Source organism: Pseudoliparis swirei, chromosome 12 (genome assembly GCF_029220125.1).
Source record: "Pseudoliparis swirei isolate HS2019 ecotype Mariana Trench chromosome 12, NWPU_hadal_v1, whole genome shotgun sequence".
In the NCBI taxonomy this organism is placed as follows: Eukaryota; Metazoa; Chordata; class Actinopteri; order Perciformes; family Liparidae; genus Pseudoliparis; species Pseudoliparis swirei.
Genome location: NC_079399.1, coordinates 10,350,596 through 10,371,879, shown reverse-complemented (window position 1 = coordinate 10,371,879; position 21,284 = coordinate 10,350,596). Strand labels below are relative to the sequence as shown.

Sequence of the window (21,284 nt, the reverse complement as noted above, 5' to 3'; positions counted from 1 at the left end):
TCAAATATCTGCTGCATGCAACACTCCTCCCCCTCTACACCAAGCCTGTGTTTATGTTCCCCAACCAATTGCCATGTGTAACCAAACTTTCAGTTAAAAACCAACAAAAAATAAAACAAGAACCTGTTTGCAGGGGCATGACCGCTAACGTTGTTCAATTTAATGACTTAAATCAATCAGACAGAAGAATACACTTGGGCCCACAGCCCAGTGTCTCAGACTCTAAGCTAGTAAAGTCAAAATCAGAGATAAACCAGACGCGTTAGACGCGTGTACAAACCAAGACACCACGATGACCAGTAATGCAGCATCACGGTCAGATGAGAAGAGACCAATTTCAAAGATAAGAGGGAATTGCGGCGACAGAATCTTAAATGTGAAACAAATTCCATATCCTATGTTTATTTAACAGGATGATTAAAGGGATGAGGAAAGAAAATCTGCGATTAAGTGACGTTTCATTTACTTTGGAAATGGGAACTCGGGTCCAGGGAAATGTCACAATAGAGTTAACCACGTTCCAGTTAAACAATTCAGAAAACTTAATGGGGTTCACACCAGCCAGGTTATCAATATAACACATTGCACTGGTATTTAAGTTTAATTTTCTGTGAATAATAGGGTTTATTTTACGCCTTTATGAGCACAGAAAGTGAATGACACCAGTGATGATTTTAAAGTGGAAACATTCGTTAATGGGCCATTCTTCTATCAACTTGGTGCTTCTTTCAAGTGGGCTTTTGCTGTCCCCGAGAGGCCAAAGATCAATACAAGATTTCTGATTTGTTATTAGTACATTGAATCCTTTAAACCTCTAAGTCCACTACTCTCCAGTTCGCCATTAATCACATTGAGGGCTGGGCTTTTTGCTCTAGAACCGAGATATATATGTTTATGTTCCCGTGTGATCACATCTCCAGTCATCCAACTGTAACGTTTCCAAAGCTAAATGAAAGCCAGATGTTGCGAGATGCAGAGTTATGGTTTAAGTCGTCACAGGGACACGATGAATCTGGACGGGACGGCCTGTGAGAGCTCCACCTGTCCTCGACGCTCGGCTAAACTGATAAGATAAAAAGCCATGGGAGGAAAAAGTCAATTTATCATTCCTTCTTAAAAGCCCTCAGTGGAAAGCCCTCTTCTCTCTGACGGCAGATGTAGTGAACACACTCAACATCCCTGTGGACTGCCAGCCTATTTATTCTACAAGATATTCACCTGAAAACACTCTGCCGAGGAGGGTAATGACTATTTAAGTGGAGTTATGCGCGTGTCTCACCTCAAGGGTCTGCATCAACGTGGGCTTGATGGCATCTTTCATTAACACCACCAGTGCTCCACTCACTCCCTGACAGGCAGGAAGAAAGACATGTAAGGGGAGGGGGAGCAAGAACACGTTATACGGTTTCAGAAACAATATTTAACCTAACATCTATGCACAGAAGAGTTAAATGGTTCTCCACTACAGATGATAAATGGCACTACACTATGTGTCGGCCTCCGTGCTCGCTTCCCAAAAAGATGCCTCGTCAGCAATCTCGACACACGACACACACATTTAGTATACACACGCAGTCGTACGGCATATTCTCACTGGGGCTGGCTCTGAAAGGTGTGGTAATGTTTTTGCTTCGAGCCTAATCAGAAGACTAATGGAACGCGATAGTGGATCCTCCTCTTCGGCTCTTCTGTGGGAAACCAGAACCAGCTGACCACACATGAAGACCTGGTGAGGTGCGAAAACTGCGTAACATCTTAAAAGCTGGTTACACCTATATTAGACGTGTTGTTTTGAAGAGGGGAAGTGGTACTTTAAATTAATCTGGGACAGCTGGGAATTTGGAAAATGTTCAAGCTGCAAGTTTGACAGAAAATGTCGATGATGATGAATTACGAACATTGTTTTGTACACGTTTCACTAAAAACACCCACAAGGGCCCAATGACAACGGCACAAAGTCTCTTCATTACCGAGATGTAGTGATGAAAAGCCAACTGTGAGATTGTCAGCTTTAACATTCTCACACTCGGGATGAAAGTCCCACACGGTAACACACACCAGGTCCTCTGTGCTGACGGGCTGTCCAGAGCGGCTGGTGCCCACCACCATGCGCGCCAGTCTGGTTTTCATGTCCTCCAGACTGTCTGCCAGAGCCAGGATGGCCATGATCTCGCTGGCCACTGCTATGTCGAACCCAGTCTGGAGTGTGAGAAGAAAAACAAAAATTATACGCAATGTGAACTGCAAGGGCAACAAACTGCAATATGTGTTCACCGGCCTGAAGAACATCCAGATGCATTTACCAACCAGGCAAGCAAAGATTTTATAGCCATTGTGTGACATTATGTGAAAGTTTGCCGCCAGGCTTTCACATCAGAATTAATTTGACTCTATATTAAAGTGTTGACGGCTTAGTGAAGAATAACAGTTTGGAGCGTGAATCAAATGTCTGAAATCTGACAGACTCACAACCCAGCATGGAAAGGCACATTGTGAAAGTCACCAGCTTCATCACATGGGCAAGAGAATACAAGTCATATGATTATGGCCGAGTCATGACTTTGGGGAAGGAAATTACTATTAACAGGTTTAACTATTCTTTGATGTGACTTTCTGTATATATTTATGTTAAGCTAAAACAGAAAAAACAATGGAATGAAGGATTTCCACGGGGGAGAGAATGGAAAACCAAAGCAGTGTCCATTCCATGTCAAAGGAAAAAAGAAATATAACTTGAACCACATCAATCCACCAAGGAACATATTTCTTCTCCCAGTGATAATGCCCTGAGGGGCTATAGTGTATCCAGCACTGGAGGACAGAGGAATGAAAAAGGAAAGAGAATGGATGAACTGATGGCGGTAAATGTAAACACATGCTGAACTAGCTCAGTGGCGGTTCCAGGTGTGTGTGTGTGTGTGTGTGGATCACTTTTCTCCTTCAAACATTTGCTTTCACTTAAGCCTGCTTGCTTCCCATTGAGGTGAAGTGTTTATTTACAGGTTTTCATTTAGCTGTCATTACTACAGACGTATGGGTGGAATACATCTGGCCTTTATTATGAAGAGAGGGAATATGGAGGGGATTGTGCAAGTGTGTTGGAAAGTTTATATATACACACACACACACACACACTAATAGTTGTATTGTACGAGTACCTAAAACACATGCATATCATGCCAACTTAAGGGATAGTTCAGACAGATTTACGTATCCATGCATTAGCTACAGTATATGACCGGCTTTTGTGTTATTGGGAAACTTTGGTTAGTTCAGATTCACCAAAGTCTCACAATAACACAAACTTACTAACCATACAAGGCACCAGCAACCCCTATAGTCCGCAAGTTAAAATGACGCTGGACTCCAATGGACTCTGGAAAACAGGCGAGAACATAGACGGCTACAAGTACTTCAGTTCCCTGTTGGAAAAGGCTGTTTCATGGTAAAGTAAAACGGGAAAGAATATTAAAATGTACTGTACACGTTAACTGATCTTCTCCCAGCCACCGACTGGTTAGGTACCCCACAACCTCAACTCAAAACATCTGAACTATCCCTTTAATAACATTAGACCCATGTTATTGACAGCAACCAGCAAAGGATCACTCTGCAATAGACAACCTGCAGTGACATCACCGTTTGTCACACTGAGTGAATGAGAAAATATTTGCAATTAAACATATCGGTTCGTGGATAAACTTCTGGTCATACATAAAATACAAAAAACGAAGCTGGTGGGTGAAAAATATTTCAAAAGGACGTCAGAAATTCAGAGGAAGGAAGATTGTGACGGCATGAGCGCGGCATACCTCTCTTATCTGTCCTTTTTCAGTGCTCGCTTGTCCGACTGTGATCTTCCTCAAGAAACGGTCATTTGTGTCAACAACTGGAGAACAAAGACAAGAAGTTTATCTTCCGGCAACATTTTTCATAAAAATCACAACTTTGAGCAGGAAAACTGGCAGAACATCAATGGCAGAACAAAAATGTATTTAAAGTAGATGCCTCAGACACACAAAAAGATTAGTTTTTACAGCTGAATCGGCCAGAATGTAAAAATCCATTTCCACACATGTTAAATAGACACAAATGCATATCCACCAGATTACATACAGACACAAACACACGTAAATCCAATAATTGACGAGAGATTATTATCAGTTGAGAGTAGGTGATGACACAGTGAAAGTGCTTATGCTATGAGGGATTTGCTACTTCAAGTTTCTTCACTCAGCACTCGCCCGACTCTCTGATAATGTGGCTAGAAATCTGGGGCTTTATGGTTGTTACAATGAGCCAGGAGACCACATTAGTCAAACATTATCCCTCCTGTTTGTTTGATGTATTGAAAAGTGAAACTAAATAAATACCACGGTTTGTTTCATGAACAGTCACACCCGCATAACATTAGGCTGTAAATCATTTTTTAATCTCCCGGGTCCGTCTTTTAAGAGTGCCCTCTGGAGCCACTGGTGTAAATACCACATCAGTCATAGCTGCACCCAGCTGGTGGCACTCACTGACAACCTCAAACCAAACACAGCTACCACTGAGGTAGCTGCTCCCACTCACACCATACACACCACTGATGACCTTCACATTAGAGGTGTTGAATCCATAGGAGTACAGGGGCCATAAAGAGCTCTCATAGCAGATTTCCATTGACAAGAACACCACATGTTTTTTGTTTATGGATAGTGAGAAATTAGATTGGCATGATAAATACCGAGTGATGATTAGCAAGCATTGAGCATTTGTTTATAGTTTTTGTTAAAAAAAAAAAAAAAGTTCTTAAACGTGTGATCATTTAAAACTAATGAAAAGAAAGCAGTGAAAATATTGCCAGGTTTCTTAGCTACAATATATGACGATCCGAAAAAAAGAAGACTGTATTGATTTGCATCGACATTTAAGTGGGCCGAAGATTAAGCATCTAATATCATGGCCACACCTACACATTTCTCCAATCGTTTAAAACAAAAATAACTGACTATTTAAAACTAAAGGGAAGGAAAGACTAAAATAAAATAAAAACTAAACTACTGTAACCGTGCCAATGCCATACAACATCACCTTTTCATTATTAATACGTCACGTTCGATGATAATGTTGTCAGACTGAAAGGATGACAGCCCACTGCATCCAGAAGAAAAGAATCCCAGTGAATATTTCTCAGACAACAGGTCCTATACTTCTATTAGTTACCTCTCTGCCAGGTGATCTTCGAGGGGTCAAGGTCAAGCCGAACAAAGGTGCTGACTTCCTGGGGCGTGAGAGACGCAGGATCTATTTTATTGATCCCTAGACGCTGGAATTGAAGAGAGAAAGACGATTAGAGGGTCATCTGTGAGCGAGATGTGATGCTGGGTGTTAATGTTGGCTTCAGTCCCAGCTGTGCCACTCCTGCTAGATACAGTAATGCATTTGTTATTTTAGGATAATCTGACATCGTTGAACTTATATTTTTGCCAACACAAGTAGTGGCTCTTTTCTTGTTAAGTCTACATCAGCTGGACACAGCATCATCCCAGCATGTATAAACCAAACCAGAATAAATGGTAATAACTCACTGTCGGGTTCAAAGGGTTCACTGGGAGTGCTCCGTTTAAAAACACACAAACACGACTCTAATCTCAGTCTGTCCATTAAGACCAATGAATATTTTATAAGTTTAAGTACTCTTCAAACAGGACAGAGACACATTCAGTTGGTTTATCTTTAACATTCATCTCCATATATGTGCCATTTTATCTATCAAAAAGTAGGCATTCTTCATCAATACCAAAAAAAACAGCACTACTTGTACACATAGATAAATACTTGGAGATGAGGATATGGTGGAGAGAAAGAAGTGACTTTTTAAGATGGGCTCACTGAGGTCCCGTTGGATAAAAGTGTCTTTTTAAAATCAGAGCTCAACACAACGGCGCTTCTGGCTCGGAAGGATTGATGACACTTCCAGACTTACATGGAGCCTGGAGATTTGGATGGGTGAAAATCTTCTGACTCCATTCACTGAAGGAACCAGTCTATTGAACAGGGCCTTGAAGGAATATAGAATAAGAACACATAATTATATTGTGTGTGTTCATGCATATAAAATACATTTAATTGCACCTCAGAGGACTAAAATGTTTTGTTGAATAGAAGGCATCACTCCAAATACACAAACACACTAAGCCCGTTAAATGTAATTGGGACATAACAAGCATGTTCTTACATAGATTAGTTAATTGTCTCTGACACATGTGTATGGCTTCCCTGTGAATATCCAGGGACATCACAACATAGCAGAATGTACACATAATATATTAAGATGATAAATAGTTTTATCATTTCCTCTCTTAAATCACAAAGATGTTGCACACAACTCCAAATATACCATTGGGATGGTCAAAACCACAGTTTCACATTTCTTGCTCTGTGAGGATAAGTTATTACAAGATCCCGATCCCACGGTCACCTTGTCCGACTGCGTCGCCTCGTGAAGCATCCTGGCATCGATGGCTGCTGCCACCAGGTTGTTGGCTGCTGTGATGGCATGAATGTCACCAGTCAGATGGAGGTTAAACTGAAGATGAACCAAAAACAAACAAAGAAGGTTGAAATGAAGAAAATCTAAGTGCTATTTTTGTAATGCAATGCACACATTGTGTGTTTGGATGGTCCCGGTGGAATTAAAACCTCTAACAATGGGGGTTCAGATGAAATCACAAACTGAGTAATCTTCTTATGGTTTTGACTAAATCTTTAGAAATATTACACCATAGTCTGTTCGGCATGAGCCTGTTAAATGTAAATTAAACAAAATATTGTAAAGAGGTGTGAGGAAAAGGTGGTAGAAGGAAAAGGATGAAAAAGGCTGATGTTTTTGTATGAGAAAAGACGACTAGGATTCTGCAGTTTAAAACTCTGTCTGCTTCCCTCTCAGCCCTCCCTCCCTTTACGGACAGTGATTTAGTCACAGACAATATTATGCCACCGCTCCAGGGGTTGTGCATGTGAAAAAATATTGCAAGTCTCTGCATATCTTAGTTCTTTGAAGCCTGCATTAGTCCTGCTAGGGAGCAATGAGAGTGCCTGTGTGTTTTACCTCCTCCATAGGGATGACCTGGGCATATCCCCCTCCTGCAGCTCCACCTAGGCACAGAGAAGAGGTAGCACAGTCAGAGGCAGAGCAACAGGACAGGGACACACAAAGGCGGAATGCTGAGCGGTGTACTCCGAGTGAACTACTCCACCCCGGCACAAAATGTAGCGTGGTATGAAATGCTGACAAAGATAGCTTATCACATAGATAGTTCAGACATTCCTAACTGCCTGCTTGGGCGCCTGTCTGACCATGTCCAAATTCCACTTGATGTACTCAATGCGCAGAACGACAAAATTAAGAGTTGAATTCCAAAAGAACATCCAGCCTTTCTAAAAATGTAAATACATCTCTGTACAAAGTGGAACTAAAGTCGTCATTAGCTTTCTTGTGAAACAAAGTTCTAGAGTAAACAGAGTTTTGGAAGGATTACCTTCAAAATAAGAAGACACTACTGTACTGAAGTACAGGATATGCCATGTGCAATGAGCATAAGGACTCAAGTATTCATTACTGACCTTTAACCCCAAAAGTGGGTCCCTGTGAAGGCTGTCGGAGACAGGCAAAGGAGTTGAGCTTAAGGTGAGCAGAGAGCGCCTGGACGAGGCCAATGGTCACCGTGCTTTTACCTTCGCCCAGAGGAGTGGGAGTTATACTAGACAAACAGAACACATAGAAACATTGTAATATCACATTTGTATTCAACTGAAAGTCATAATCATATTCAGTTTGCAGCCAGATAATTGATACATAGCTTTACGGTAATACCATAAAGGAAGCAGGGATTGAGTGATGGATTGCTTTTGTTACCGAAACAGTTGGGCTTACTTTTATATAACACATCAAAGTACTATGGGGCACCGAAAGAAGAAAGTTAAGAAAAAGAAGTCAGTTGATCAATAAGTCACACGCACCCAGCTACTAGTACATATTTCCCATTGGGCTGTTTGTGGAGGCGGTCTAACAGGGAGAGTCGGACCTTGGCTTTGCTCCTGCCATAGGCTTCAAGCTCTTCTGGCAGCAAACCAATCTCCTCAGCCAGCTGGTTCACTGGCTTGGGCGTCTGAGCTCTGGAAATCTCTATGTCACTATCAAATACAGAAAGCATGACAAATCATTCACATGCATTTCATTTAAAGTGTCAAATGGACATTGTATCAACTTGAAGAACAATGTGGCATGACAGCAGATCCTATGTCCAGGCGGGTGGAGATACGTGGCGTATAGCCTCACAGATGGTGGTCTATACCTTGGTACAGGGGTCAGGGGCTGCAGTTTGAGGCAGTGCAAATGCCAGGGTTGGTACTGCTGCGCCTGGAGCCACCGACTGCAACTGCGCACTACGTTCTGGTAGACGAAGAAGAGACACAACGAGGCAGGTAGGTAGGTCAAGAGGAAAGGTCGTAAGCACCTGGAGTGAGAACAGAGACAGTAAAAAAGGGGCGCACCCGTGTTCTGTAAGCAGCTGTGAGGTATTCTAACCCAGACTTTGAGGACATCTCAATGGTGTGGTCATCTGGAACAAAACAAGCACTGTATGACAAATGAACATGTTGAGTGGGACAGAGACCAAAAAATAAACACGCTGTCCCATCATACGGCACAAGGAGAAGGACAACATTGCTCAGGATATATACATGAAACTGCAAATCTTTTAATTCTACAATGCAAAAAAAGCCAATACAATTTTATTTCCCTAAATATCTCTAAATATTTTTTAAGATACATTTTCAGGCCATTTCCTGCCTGTAAAGGCCCACAGGTCAGATTCGAACCCTGGCTGCTGCAGTAAGGGCTCAGCCTGGGTACGTGGGGCAACCGCTCTAACCAAATGAGATACCTGGGTGCCCCATACAGGGTGATTTTTATGACCATCACAATATACTCCATAATACCTGTCTCCAGGGTGGGCTCACAGCGGATGACAGCAGCCCCTGGTCGAACCCAGGTGGGTAGAACATCCATATTCTCAGCTCCTAATAGGACCACAGCATCAGCCTGCATCACCTTGGGATCAAGGAAAAGAGAATAAATGAGATATGAAGAATCAAAGCAAAAGGAAAAAAAGACAATTGAGTGAATATCGAGTGTAGATTGTAAGTGTAGTAATGGCCATGACAGGCTCAAATACATTTTAAGACAAATAAAACCCCAAATATTTCTAAAGAAAAGTGTCATGAGAAAATGACTTAACTGGCAAAACTGTTCAGATGTTGTTGCAACTAATCCCATTATATGACTTTGCATTTGTAAAGCAGAGACTCCTTGTGGTCGGCCACGAGAACAGAACATACCGGAGCTGCCACAACGGAATAATGACGATAAACTTTTGAGGACATGGAGCATAAGAAGGCTTTCCATTTATTAAAGCCATGGCACTATTTTTTCAAACAAATGATACTCAAACCAAAAAGTTATCAAACACAGAAAATAATATAAAAGCTGACCACCAACATGGACTAAACTACAAACTGTTGAGAGCTACCCATCAAGCACACTGGGAGTAAGTGGTTAACAATTATTTATACAACAAAATAATTTGGAGTAAAATATGTTGAGTCGCGCACACGCACACACACACACACACACACACCTGACTCTGTAGGCTCTTGGAGCTCCAATGACTCTTGAGAGCTACCAGTCCACTTCTTTCTATCAGGCACTGCAGGGCCACCACAAAGGGTCCCTCTCCTCCGACCAGCAACACCGTTTTCCCTTCCAAAGGAGCATCTGCAGAAATATTTTAATGCAACATTGGATACAGCGACTGATTTCCGGGACTAGCCTCACGGCTGGGCGCGGGAGAAGATCCTGTTCCTTACAAAGAGATTCCAGGCCGTTTGTTACTTTGGGTGAGGTTGCCGTTTAATTAGAGTTCACGACTGACAATACAACTTGATATTAGTTTCCTGGTCTCCTTCTGGTGTGTCTTGTTCGCTGTAAAAAACGTGTGATCTCTCAGTCACCCATGCATTATTTTATCTGTCAGTTGCACCTGCGCCCGATATATAAACAAGCATTCAGAGATATGTAGTGAAAATGTTTCAGTAGACAGAACATTAGGTTAAAGTATCTCTGAATGCATGTGAAGAAGTCCGTGTCCAGGAGTTTTTGGGATCTATATCGTCGGTCGTAGGTATTCTCTGACGTACTTCTTGATCTACTGGTGTGCAACAGTTTGCTCTTTTTATATTTAGAAATGCACCACCCCATATACTACTGCAACTGGATCACATGTTAGCAACTAACTGTCAGTGAGGCTCAGAATAACTGTGACCCGATGTACACCTGAACTTTGACCCCTACCTCTTGAACTCGAGTCTAAAATTGGTCCCAAACTCAATAGTTAGTCTGGTCTGTCAGAATTTTGTTCTTGTGTCCTAATGACACAATATTTTTGGTGCACTGCAGTTTCAGATCCTCACATAATTGCCAACATGTATTATAAAAACAGTGAGACTCACTAACTTTATGTTCTTGTGATTTTTTTAGTTTTAAGCACATTGGGTTAAATTATCGTTGGAATCGTGACGTGTGCACCGTCCAATTTTTTTCTTAGCACCTTGAGTGTATGTTAGCGATTCAGAATCATTTTTATTCAGCTTAGTGCCAAGCAACCATTTATCTAGAAGAACATTTTTACAGAGAGGTTTATCATGGAAAAAGTCGTGAGAGAATATAAATAAAATGAATAACAACTTTCGAAAAAAACGAGTGCCGATGATGAAACTAGAGGCTTGTGCTGCAAGGCGGTGAATGTTATGCCAGCTGAGAAACAGACTGTTACTCAGGTTAAAAATTAATGGAAAAAAAGGTTTGATATTAATATTTTAGTGGGAAAAAAAAGAAGAAGACCTAGCTGAACAAAAAGGCACCAGGTGGAGGAGAACAATTTCCAACTGATCCGTCAGCTTGAAATGAGACTCCCTTCAATCATTGGACTAACATACAAGTGGGATATGTCAAAGAAATTAGGATGAAGTAGGAAAATCTAGCAATGATTTTCACCCACAGGCAAGTCATTTGCATTAAGATCAAGGCTACATTATTAATATATATTAATATTACACTATTTGAAGAATTAGATTTTAGTCATAGCTACATTGTTTGACTGCTCCAAACATTAAAATGTGTCAATTTCTGATTGAAACTGTTGTTTATTTAGAAGTCTGTTTTTAATGACTGCGGTTTAAATGTGAGAAGCATTTAGGGTAAACGGTGTGTGTTTACATGAAGCGAGTATACATATTCTGACGGAGTTCTAGAATTCAGAGGAGAACAAATTCAGGTAAGACAGATATTGATGATTTGTGCGTATAACATGTGTACACATAGTTTAAGCCCAGATGTGTCCGTGCACATTGTTTGTGAATGAGGCTCTTTGTGTGTTTAAACTGAAAAAAGTTTCAACGGTAAGAAATGTAATCATTTTCTAGCTTTGTTAAATTCTCACATTTATCACGGGTTTTCCAAAACTGCAGTTTGCTTGACATGGCACAACACATAGTAAAATATAATCTTCTGCTCTGCAACAAACAATCGCATACCAAGTATAATGTGTGTCAATGTCATTGAGCATTCATGTATTAAACATATCTAACTTACCAACCTACTCCAAACAGTCGGAATAATGTGATGCTATGCATTTGGGACACAGGAACAGTGTCACAGGTAGACACAGCTGCTTCTAACATTCTAACACCTACGATCTCGTGTGCCACAATAATACTGATTATCAGTGCTTGCCTCTATTATAGCTGATCAAACATAAATTGATCAGCTACACCTGCATGTTGCATGCTTTGACGTCTTTTAAAAGAGTTCCTTCAGGAGGAAAAGTGAGCTACATTTATCCAAGTGTATACCGAGTTTCTCCAGTAGATCCAGGACAGCGCTGGCTCGGGGGGGCACAAAGCCTTTACTGAGGTCTCCACGCACCAGTCGGCCCATATTCAAATCGGATATCCTATAACAGGAAACAAATAGATAACATAAAAAGACATAAGGAATTATAATACCTGGAAGCAATCAACTCTTACTGGGCACTTATTTTTTAAAGTGCAATGACAGTGTTAAGGTCATTCAGAAGATTTTTTTTAAATGGGGTGCACACAAGGCACACATCATTTATGAGTCAAATGGTGAAGCTCAACATGGCTGAGTAACATTTTAAAGTAACTAGTATAGTTTTATTGCTAAAGAGAGATCTCGGATTACAGGTAAAAAACAACATTTTGATCAAACACTAAAATGATATCACGTAGCTGGCTGGAGTAAAGCAAAAGGACCTCATATCTCAGTTTTTATATCACTTTGTTCTACACAATTTGCTCAGTTCAACCAGTGCTGTTCAATTTGTGCTGATTATCAAGGGTGCCTTGCCCATTTTACTCAAATTCACTTATGTGCTGAAGTCACATGCTGCATTCAGACATTCTTAATTATGTGCAGCGCCTTTTTAATTGAGTGAACCATGTGAGTAAATACATTAATCTCTGTTGGTAAAGAGAAACACGCACAGCTGATGCATGCAGAACGCTCCATAGAAATGTCTTCTGCTGACATTAAACAATATGTCACGTCATGTTAAAAGATGAAATACAAAAACAACCAAAGCAAAAATCACCCAAGCATTTGCTATTTGGAAGAGATATAGATGCTCTTCACTATTATTGTCTCTCTATGCGAGAACAGAAAACTCAGGTGTTATATGCCGTGATTATAGTGTGTGATCCTAGTTAGCTAGTGAGCGTGTTTTTTACCCATCTACATCCTTCTCAGGTTTGAGTGCGTTTAACACTCGACTGGTGAGGGAAGCAGGCGGGAGGCGGAGGTGGACTCCGTGCACCCGTGGGTCTTCATTCAGCTTCAACACCTCTTCTACGATCTACACGCAGTCACACAAAGACAAAACACACATAGTATTTATAAGCCAGTGTTGCAATAGTAGATACAGTAAATGCAACATGCTATACTGTTAATATCGCATGTGCTGGGATGAGTTCTGTCTGTATTTTGCCTCCAGAAAACGATGCACTTCACATCTAAAATGTAAAGTTATCTTTGATCTTTTGAGAATAAAGAACTGATTAAGAAAAAGTTAAAAAGGGCTGCACAAGTTAACCATCAAATTGAACTTGCCATGACAGAGGGAGAAGAGGGTGTTGGGAACAAAGAGAATAAAGATGTGTGAAAGTAGAGCAGAGGCTTAGCCCTTTAGATCTATAATGGTAAAATAAATCATCCGGTCATCTCAGCTGAAACGCTATTCACAGGATTCCTCTTCAATATGGGCAAAGAGAGGCACAGCGGAGAGGCTGCATCCCATTTTGGAAAATACTATGAAGTAAAAAATAAATGAACAAAAACCTAAGAAAGGACTAAATCAATTAGGAAGTTAGGGTTTAGACACGAAACAGTGGATACATTATGAAAAGATTGAATAGTATAAAAGCTTACGAGAGCACCAATTACCTGGATGTTTATTACAACCACAATGCTGCACAGCCAAACAGGAAGGGTACATCATGCACTGAATGACTAAATCATGAGGGGGTGGGAAGAGTTTGTATTGTGAAATGCTCTCAGGGGAAATCACCAAACTTGTGTATGAGCTTCACTTACTTCATCTTCACTGCATTCCTTTGTCAAACAAATCTGGGTGATGTTTAGGCCAATCTGTGGACACAATGGGACAAACAAAAATAAGTTTAACTGCTTGAATCATTGTGTATTTGTAAAAGAAAACGACAACACGGCTCAAATTGACGTATAGAAACAGCAAGAAAGAAATTTACCCTTCCTGAAATTTTCTTACTGATCTCCAACAAGCTGTCATCTTCACCTGCCTTTGAGAAAAAAATTGCATAATTTCAAAAACACACACACACACCCCTTATGACAAGCATCTTCAATGGCTTCATTAAACAGATTAAAATGTCGCTACTAGCACAACACAAATAAATCATGGTACATTTGACAATATTCCAAGGCAAACTTCTACAAAATCGGATCTTGCACATTTTCTTCCACAGTATTTTTAATTCTACAATAGGAAACACAAATCCTACACATTTGTTCGGGTTTGCTTACAATACCTGTACAATGGCTAACAAAGGTTGGACTGTAGAATGTCTTCTCTGCAGAGCCAGCATCGCTTCCTTGGTGCTCTGAACCACCTCGCTAGGAGAGAAAATAAACTGGTAAGCAATGTTCACTCATCCATGCGTTTTGGTTTTCAATCAACATGAAACAAATACCAGAAGAGGTAATACCAACAGAAAACGAGACAGCATTTAGAATTTTAAACTTAATTGGGAATTATGCCTCAAATGCTCTCGCTTGCACAATTGAAATAAAACAATAATCCACCCAATGGAAGCCGGTCAAAACATGTAAATTGTTTGACGACTTTTGCTGCAGTTTAAGGAATACCACAAACGAGAACTGCCATCATTAAAATATAATTAAATTAAAAACAAATTGTGAGTGTTACTGCGCATGTATCAGTTTGTGGGAGGAGCTACTATATAAAAGGTCTCCAGTTAACACACTGACCTACTTTGTTGTCCAAAATATAAACAATGTCTAGACCAAATTCACCTTTAGTTATCTCCATCATGCAATGCACTTCACATTTAGAGTATGGTATAGAGTAACGTTAGTTTAAAAAAATAAACGCACCGTTTAAACATTAACAAACCGTAAACACATGCTGTTGGTGATGTTACACGTTCAATAACGTGACAGTAAAACACGACCCATTCACCCACACGTGGTTATTAGCATTATTAATACCACGAAAAACACAGGTTGGTGTGTTTGGTAACAACAGAGAAAAGTTACATCAGCTGGCTGGAGTCCATCTGATGATACCGGGGACACGTGCGGAACTGACTGCTCTAACCATGAAGAAAAACGTCCACGAGACAGGAAATACTTACCATTCTTCACTTCGGCAACAATGCTACTCGACAGTTTACTTTATTTCGGTTTGAAACACACAAAGACAATAGTTAGTAGCGAGATGTTAGGTCACACACACGTAACGTTACCTCAATGAACTGTCGCATTCAAACCCATCATCCTTCCGGGACCGTTTCCCGAAGTTGACGGATACTTTGGGGTTGGTGCCGCCGCTGCTAGCAGCGCTTGCTGCGCGGATAACCAAGCGGCCGCTGACAGGACCCACCGGTTGCCATCTCCGAGTAAAGCCGCTGACCCTGCTCCCCGGGCGGGCTGGATGCATCCGAAGGCTGCCACAAGCACTCCGAATTATAGACAACTTCATGGCCGTTTCTTTTAGGTTTTTAAAAGTGTTTCAATTGTGGCGTCCAACTTTGTCTTTGTTAGTGAGGAGCTGAGGATCCAACCTCCGGGTGGGAAAAAAACATCCAGTTGAAGTGGCAACAGGGTCCTGATGGAGGTATGCTGTCTTCAGGGGCAGTCGGAAATGTGACCACTCAGAGGAACAAATGTGACGCTGTATGTAAATAAGCTGACTTTGGGGCGCGGAAATGTGGATACCACGTTCTCTGATTGTAGCCCAGATTTAGCCTATTGTTCAGCAACATTTTAGTAATGTAATGATTTAATTATCAATTTGCCAAAATAATGTAATGTGCGTTTGCCTTTCCTGTCCAAATGTAATTTCTAAAGTTCGGCTGTTGTTGGAAGACCGAAAGCAATGAACATGTTTGCACATGTCCTATATGTTTTGTTATCCACCAGGTACCCTGGCCGAGTTTATTTGAAATTCCGAGGTACAATTGAAGGCGTCAGAAGAAGGGACATCAACATGCTTTATTGACACAGAAAGAAGGGATGTCAGTTTAGGACGGGTTCAAAAACTCTGTCTGTATACACTAATTAGGACTACTTTTTAAAAAAGTATGTTGTCTATATATGGGCACAGGGACACACCCTATTATAGTAACATTTCTGTATATGGCAATTTATGCATGATGAATATTTACCAAAGTAAAATATGTATCAGCTCATCTACTACCACATGGAAGAAATATGTATGGAATAAATCGTTGGAAACACTGCTGCTAAAAAGGTGGTCATCAAGTCTTGTTGCTGTAAAAAAAAAGAAGCCTAATCGTGGATACAAAAAACGGAGTTGCTGTGTGGCTTGGCATTAAATGTTTGTCAGTTTAAGTTGGTCTTTGGGAGGATACGTGTGTCAGATGCCAAAGTAAGATGCCATTCAACCCAATCATTAGGGAATTATCAGGAACAAAATGTCATGCACCTAACTGCCTAGTGACTGTTCATACCAAAGGTAAGGACTACATGTGAATACAACACGTTTACGAATGATAACCAACAGTTTACGTTACATTGAATGTTTAAACTAAGGCACATGCTCTACACAGGAAGAACACTGCAGGTACTCAATTACTCTTAAGTGGGCCTAATTAACATGACAAGCAACAGCTGGGAAAAAAGAAGCAGGAACCGCCTAAAACGGGATCTCCCATATCAGCATACAACTTAACGTATATAACAGTTTAATGGATGCACACTATCAAAAACAAAGGCTTTAAATCAGTCACATTGGAATCAATAGCATGCGATTGAACATGTACCCTATGATTGACTGATGTTGAGTACAGTTTTTCTTTGGTCAGGGTTTACAACACACAGGACGCAAAACAAACAAGACATTCCCAATTACAATGAAATACTCGCTACATGTATATGAAGAGAGAACAAAAAGGCATCCCTCACACAAACACAACTCCCTGCTGCAATCCAAGTAGCCTATGAACCATAATTTGAAAAAGGTGCCACCCTGTCTGTTCATAACAGATACACTACTATTTTTTAAATGTAATACTACATTAGGCAATAATATATATATATATATATAAGCAACCGTAAGTACATTTCAAATCTGCCTCAGTGGAACAATATTAAACCAACTGTGACATATTTGTCTACCGGGCTACGTTATTTGACGCCTTGGTGGGAATATGTTAGTATCACTCTCCTCCAAAGTTGCAAATAAATGCCTCCATTGAGGCTGCCCAAGGGACAACGTTGGCGCAAGTGTCGCATTTGAGGCTCCCGTAAAAAACAGTTGTCTTCGGCTTTCCTTTTACGTTTGATTAAATCCAACTTTATTAGAACAAAGAACCCTGCGAGTTCAAATTGGCACTCACTTTTCTCTCTACACACACACACACGCACGCACACACACGCACACACACACCTCGTCGGATCCAGGTGACGCAAGGCCAAACCGACCGGCTCTCATTCCTGAAGTCACAGCAGCGCAGTCGCGTATCGTGGCGCAATCCGCCACCCTCACAGAACTACAGCTGAAGACCAGCGCTGGCTCCAACGATATTACGAGCAGGGCTCTTTGTTCGTGTTCACAGTCCGGAGCAGTCCACTGTATGACTGTAGCATGCTGCTGTGGCACCACGGGCACATTAAAGGACATTGTTTGGTATCAGACACTCAGGTAAGGAGCTTTCCTTTGGGCTTGTGGGGAATAATGCATCTATATACCCTGTGAGTGTTGTGGTCGCATATAATGTTATTATATTTCTACGTTACATTAATGTATCTTATAAAAACGTAGCTTCTATATTGTTTACCATACATTAAACCCTGACTGTAGGTGCCCACAACATGCCTGTATGTAGCCTGCTACCATTTATTCAGATTTTTTAACTAGACAGTTGCAGATCATCTGAGTAATCATTATAACTTGTTTAAGGCCTGTTTTTAACATAAATACTATCATCCCTAGCTGAAATAGGAAGACTACAACAAGATCAGGTGGGAGTCCCTGAAGTTTGGGAACTTTTGGTTGTAGCCTTTGGATAAACCTTCTAATGATGTCACCACCCTAATGATGCCACATGGGAAATGTTTTTTTAAAGAGTATTTCTCAAACTTGAGAGCCAAGATCTTTCTGTATCTGATGAGTCTTATGCTCTAGTTTGGTAAAACGTCAAAATGCCTGTTAGATAAAGACGTCAGACAGACAATTTAAAAGAACCAGCCTGGTGAGGAACACACTATTTGATTATTCCATGGAGAACCTGTTAGGCCAGTGTTGGGTGGATGACGGCTGAAGAAGGAAAAGGCTTTTAAACAGGTATGCCAGCTTAAATTAGACACTGGGTGTGTTAAAACATGCAACTGTTTGTCTGTTTGGATCTTGAATGTCATCTGTTGCACTTTGCTTTATCAAGACGTATATGGTGGAAAACAATCTTCATTCATGAGCTTTGTATCTTAAGATCTGCTGTTGTTGTTTTGTTCTTACAGGTCAACCGTCTTTAAATGAGTCGCCTTTACCAATGTGTGTTGGAAGAGGAAAGATAACCGGACGAAGCAAATCTTCTCCACACCTGTAGCCTTCACTTATCCTCCAGCCCAACCATGAGGGACAGACTGAGCACCCTGCAGGAAATGTCCAGCGACCACATGGACCACGTGGAGCAGATGGAGTACGCCGACTCCACTCTCTCCGACACCTTAAGCAACGTGGACCTGGAGGAGGAGCTGGACCACGAGGCCGTGGTGTTCGACAACAGCCCTGCACTGGAGGGGGTCTTTTCCCAGTCGCAGGATATCCACAGAGACATCCAGCTCATCCGCGTGGAGATCAAAAGGCTTCGTGAGCAGAACTCTCGCATGGTCAAGGGCGTCACCACCATGAGCACCATCAAAAGGGACGCCAACGCTATTGGGGCTGATATAAAGGCTCGGGCTGAGGGTGTGCTGGCAGACCTGCGGGAAATGGAAGGCACGGCCCACAAGCTCGAAGAAGAACACGGCCCAAATTCGGCCATCACACGCATTGCTAGAACCCAGTACGCTTGCCTCAGCAACAATTTCCGCGATACCATGTTTGACTACAATGCGGCTGAGATGAGTCATCGGGAGAACTGTAAAGCCCAGATCCAGAGGCAAATGGAGATAGTGGGACGTGAGGTGACGGGAGAGGAGGTGGAGGAGATGCTTGAGAAAGGTCAGTTTAACATCTTTAATGACAACATTATGGCCGAAGGTAAAACGGCTCGGTCCGCTCTGTGCCAGATTGAGAAACGCCACCAGGAGCTGGTGGACCTGGAGTCCCGTATCAGTGGCATCCATGAGATCTTCCTGGACGTCGCCCTGCTGGTGGAGGAGCAGGGTCCCATGCTGACCACCATCCAAACCAACGTTCAGAAAACCGACGAAGGCATACAGGAGGCCCTCGTCAAACTGGGCAGGGCCAAACGTCATGACAAGAACAACCCTTTTAAAAAGATGTGTTGCAGCTGTTTCCCGTGTGTGGACTGATGACTGGACAGAGAGGGTCGAGGGACAGGAGCGTATGCCATGTGCTGTCACGACAAAGATGACCAAAAAAACAATGAGCATTTTCTGTGTATCATGAGAATAACTTCTTCTTGTCACAGTCTTTATCAACATGGCCTGTAGAGCTATTGCATATTGTCCAAGAAGTCAAATAAAGGTTTCATAGAAAGGTTAAAACTATGTGTCTAGATTGAGAGACAGGGGTAAAAAATTTTTTTACAATTAATTTCTTTAATTGCTTCCATTGATGACAGGTTTTAAAAATCAGAATTCATCCCGCCGTTGTCATCGGACCTGAAACAAATGGTCTCTGAAAATAGTTGTTTTTGTAGGCTGCTGATATTCTGTGTTTGTTTATAAATTTGCAGCCACATTCATAGAGATGCAGGTCTGACCCGGTGGTTTCAGATGCACTAAATTAAATCCTATTCAAATTCAGACCATTGTTCCCAAAGATTATTTTGTACATGTAATAATGGATGCCCTTGAGGTATGGCTCAAAGAAATTGTAGTTCAGTGGTTCTTGATTCGATTGTATGTATTTTCTACAATAATATAAACACGTATACATGATAACATTTGGTTGAAAGTAACCAGCCATTCAGATTTTCAAAAGCCCCAACTTTATTTCTTATATTTACTGTCTTGTTTGAGGACACTAGAATGTGATGTTACTTCTCACTGCTATTTTATAACTATTTCCTTTATTTTATGGTGTCATATATTACATAAACGGTTCTATTAAAATCACTGTGTGTGGCTTTATTTTGGTGAAAACGGGACATTTTACATCAATATATGAAAATAAAAACATGTTAAAATGTATTGATGAAGAAAGCATTTTGTAAACATGAACACATGTCTTAATTTCAGTTTTCAGTCACTGACTCACAAAGTGTTGGGCTAAATATGCTCACTCAAAGGTGTGACGTGTTAATACCAGCCAGGCCTGGTCCCCTCGGACACACACTTCTACTGACACGGACTAGGTGGTCATCACTGACCGAACATGTAGCAGCTTGTGTTGCATTAGTCCGGTGAAGTGCTGTCGATTAATTAAAGTGAAAGTTCTCCCAAAAATGAAATGTACGTTTTTCCTGACAGGTAATGCTATTTATCAATCTGTTAATTTGTCTGGAGAAATGTTCCTTCCCTCCAATATATTAATCGGACTCTACGGCACTCTGCTTGTGGTGCTCAAAATGCCGCCAAAAAGAAATACATGTGAAAAACTCAACAGTAACGTCTCTTTCTGGAAATCATGACCTGCTAACTCACTATAATCCACACACTTTGCTGGAAGCAGTTTCATCTGTAACTTTTTTTTAACCATGATCAACCATCAAATCTTATTCCTCACATTCTTTCAGTAACTTTCTTGTGGATGTTTGTCCTGAATGCATCGTTTGACAGGAATGTAGTCTTACTTAATCGCACATGCTCTCTGAAATGACAAGAACCAAAAACAATGGGTCTTCCTTCAAGGAAGTGTTGCATGTTGCCCACGCCCGTCGCCTGGGAAGGGGCGGCAGTCACATGCACACCGAACGCACAGCAGGCGGTCGACTCCCTTCATCAGAATAAAAGATGTGTTTTCTTCCCTCCTCGGACCAAACCAATCAGCCTGATAACCTTGGAAGGGATTTACTTGCTTTCTGATTTTGAGGGAGCCGGTCACAAGAGGTAAGGCACTTTGAGGTGATAGTTGGATGATAGTTTTCTTAATAATATGGTGTTCTTAGTCATATGTGGAGCAGAGCCACCTGGAGACAAGTGGATAATTGGACCCAATCGGTGCAAAAATGAAGGGCTGATTCAATGACTCAAGAAGATGCCATTCGATTGCTTGTCCATACATTGTGAC

At 41.3% G+C, this 21,284-nt stretch overlaps 2 protein-coding genes across 4 annotated transcripts in view; one reads left to right on the top strand and one right to left on the bottom strand.

Moving 5' to 3' along the window:
- mthfd1l (methylenetetrahydrofolate dehydrogenase (NADP+ dependent) 1 like) overlaps positions 1-15,557 on the bottom strand; it is a 34,527-nt gene extending 18,970 nt beyond the window's left edge. Inside the window, exons 1-19 of one of the 2 annotated variants that reach the window (XM_056428737.1) lie at positions 15,148-15,557; positions 14,191-14,275; positions 13,891-13,941; positions 13,718-13,771; positions 12,856-12,980; positions 11,959-12,059; positions 9,687-9,823; positions 8,989-9,100; positions 8,542-8,609; positions 8,343-8,440; positions 8,008-8,181; positions 7,612-7,748; positions 7,097-7,143; positions 6,467-6,574; positions 5,972-6,046; positions 5,209-5,311; positions 3,813-3,889; positions 2,059-2,199; positions 1,280-1,348 (exon numbers count right to left, since the gene is read on the bottom strand). In XM_056428737.1, the coding sequence (XP_056284712.1) occupies positions 1,280-1,348; positions 2,059-2,199; positions 3,813-3,889; positions 5,209-5,311; positions 5,972-6,046; positions 6,467-6,574; positions 7,097-7,143; positions 7,612-7,748; positions 8,008-8,181; positions 8,343-8,440; positions 8,542-8,609; positions 8,989-9,100; positions 9,687-9,823; positions 11,959-12,059; positions 12,856-12,980; positions 13,718-13,771; positions 13,891-13,941; positions 14,191-14,275; positions 15,148-15,383 (1,998 nt within the window). In that variant the 5' untranslated portion in view covers positions 15,384-15,557. The other variant, XM_056428738.1, reaches the window with a different exon arrangement.
- Positions 15,558-17,520: 1,963 nt separating this feature from the next.
- LOC130202902 (syntaxin-11-like) lies at positions 17,521-20,245 on the top strand. 2 transcript variants are annotated; one of them, XM_056428753.1, is made up of 2 exons: positions 17,521-17,567; positions 18,383-20,245. In XM_056428753.1, the coding sequence occupies exon 2, from the start codon at positions 18,497-18,499 to the stop codon at positions 19,400-19,402; it is 906 nt and encodes a 301-aa protein (XP_056284728.1). In that variant the 5' UTR covers positions 17,521-17,567; positions 18,383-18,496; the 3' UTR covers positions 19,403-20,245. The 2 variants fall into 2 exon arrangements, with proteins under 2 accessions (XP_056284728.1, XP_056284729.1); XM_056428754.1 differs by lacking the exon at positions 17,521-17,567 and adding an exon at positions 18,169-18,209.
- Positions 20,246-21,284: the final 1,039 nt, after the last annotated feature.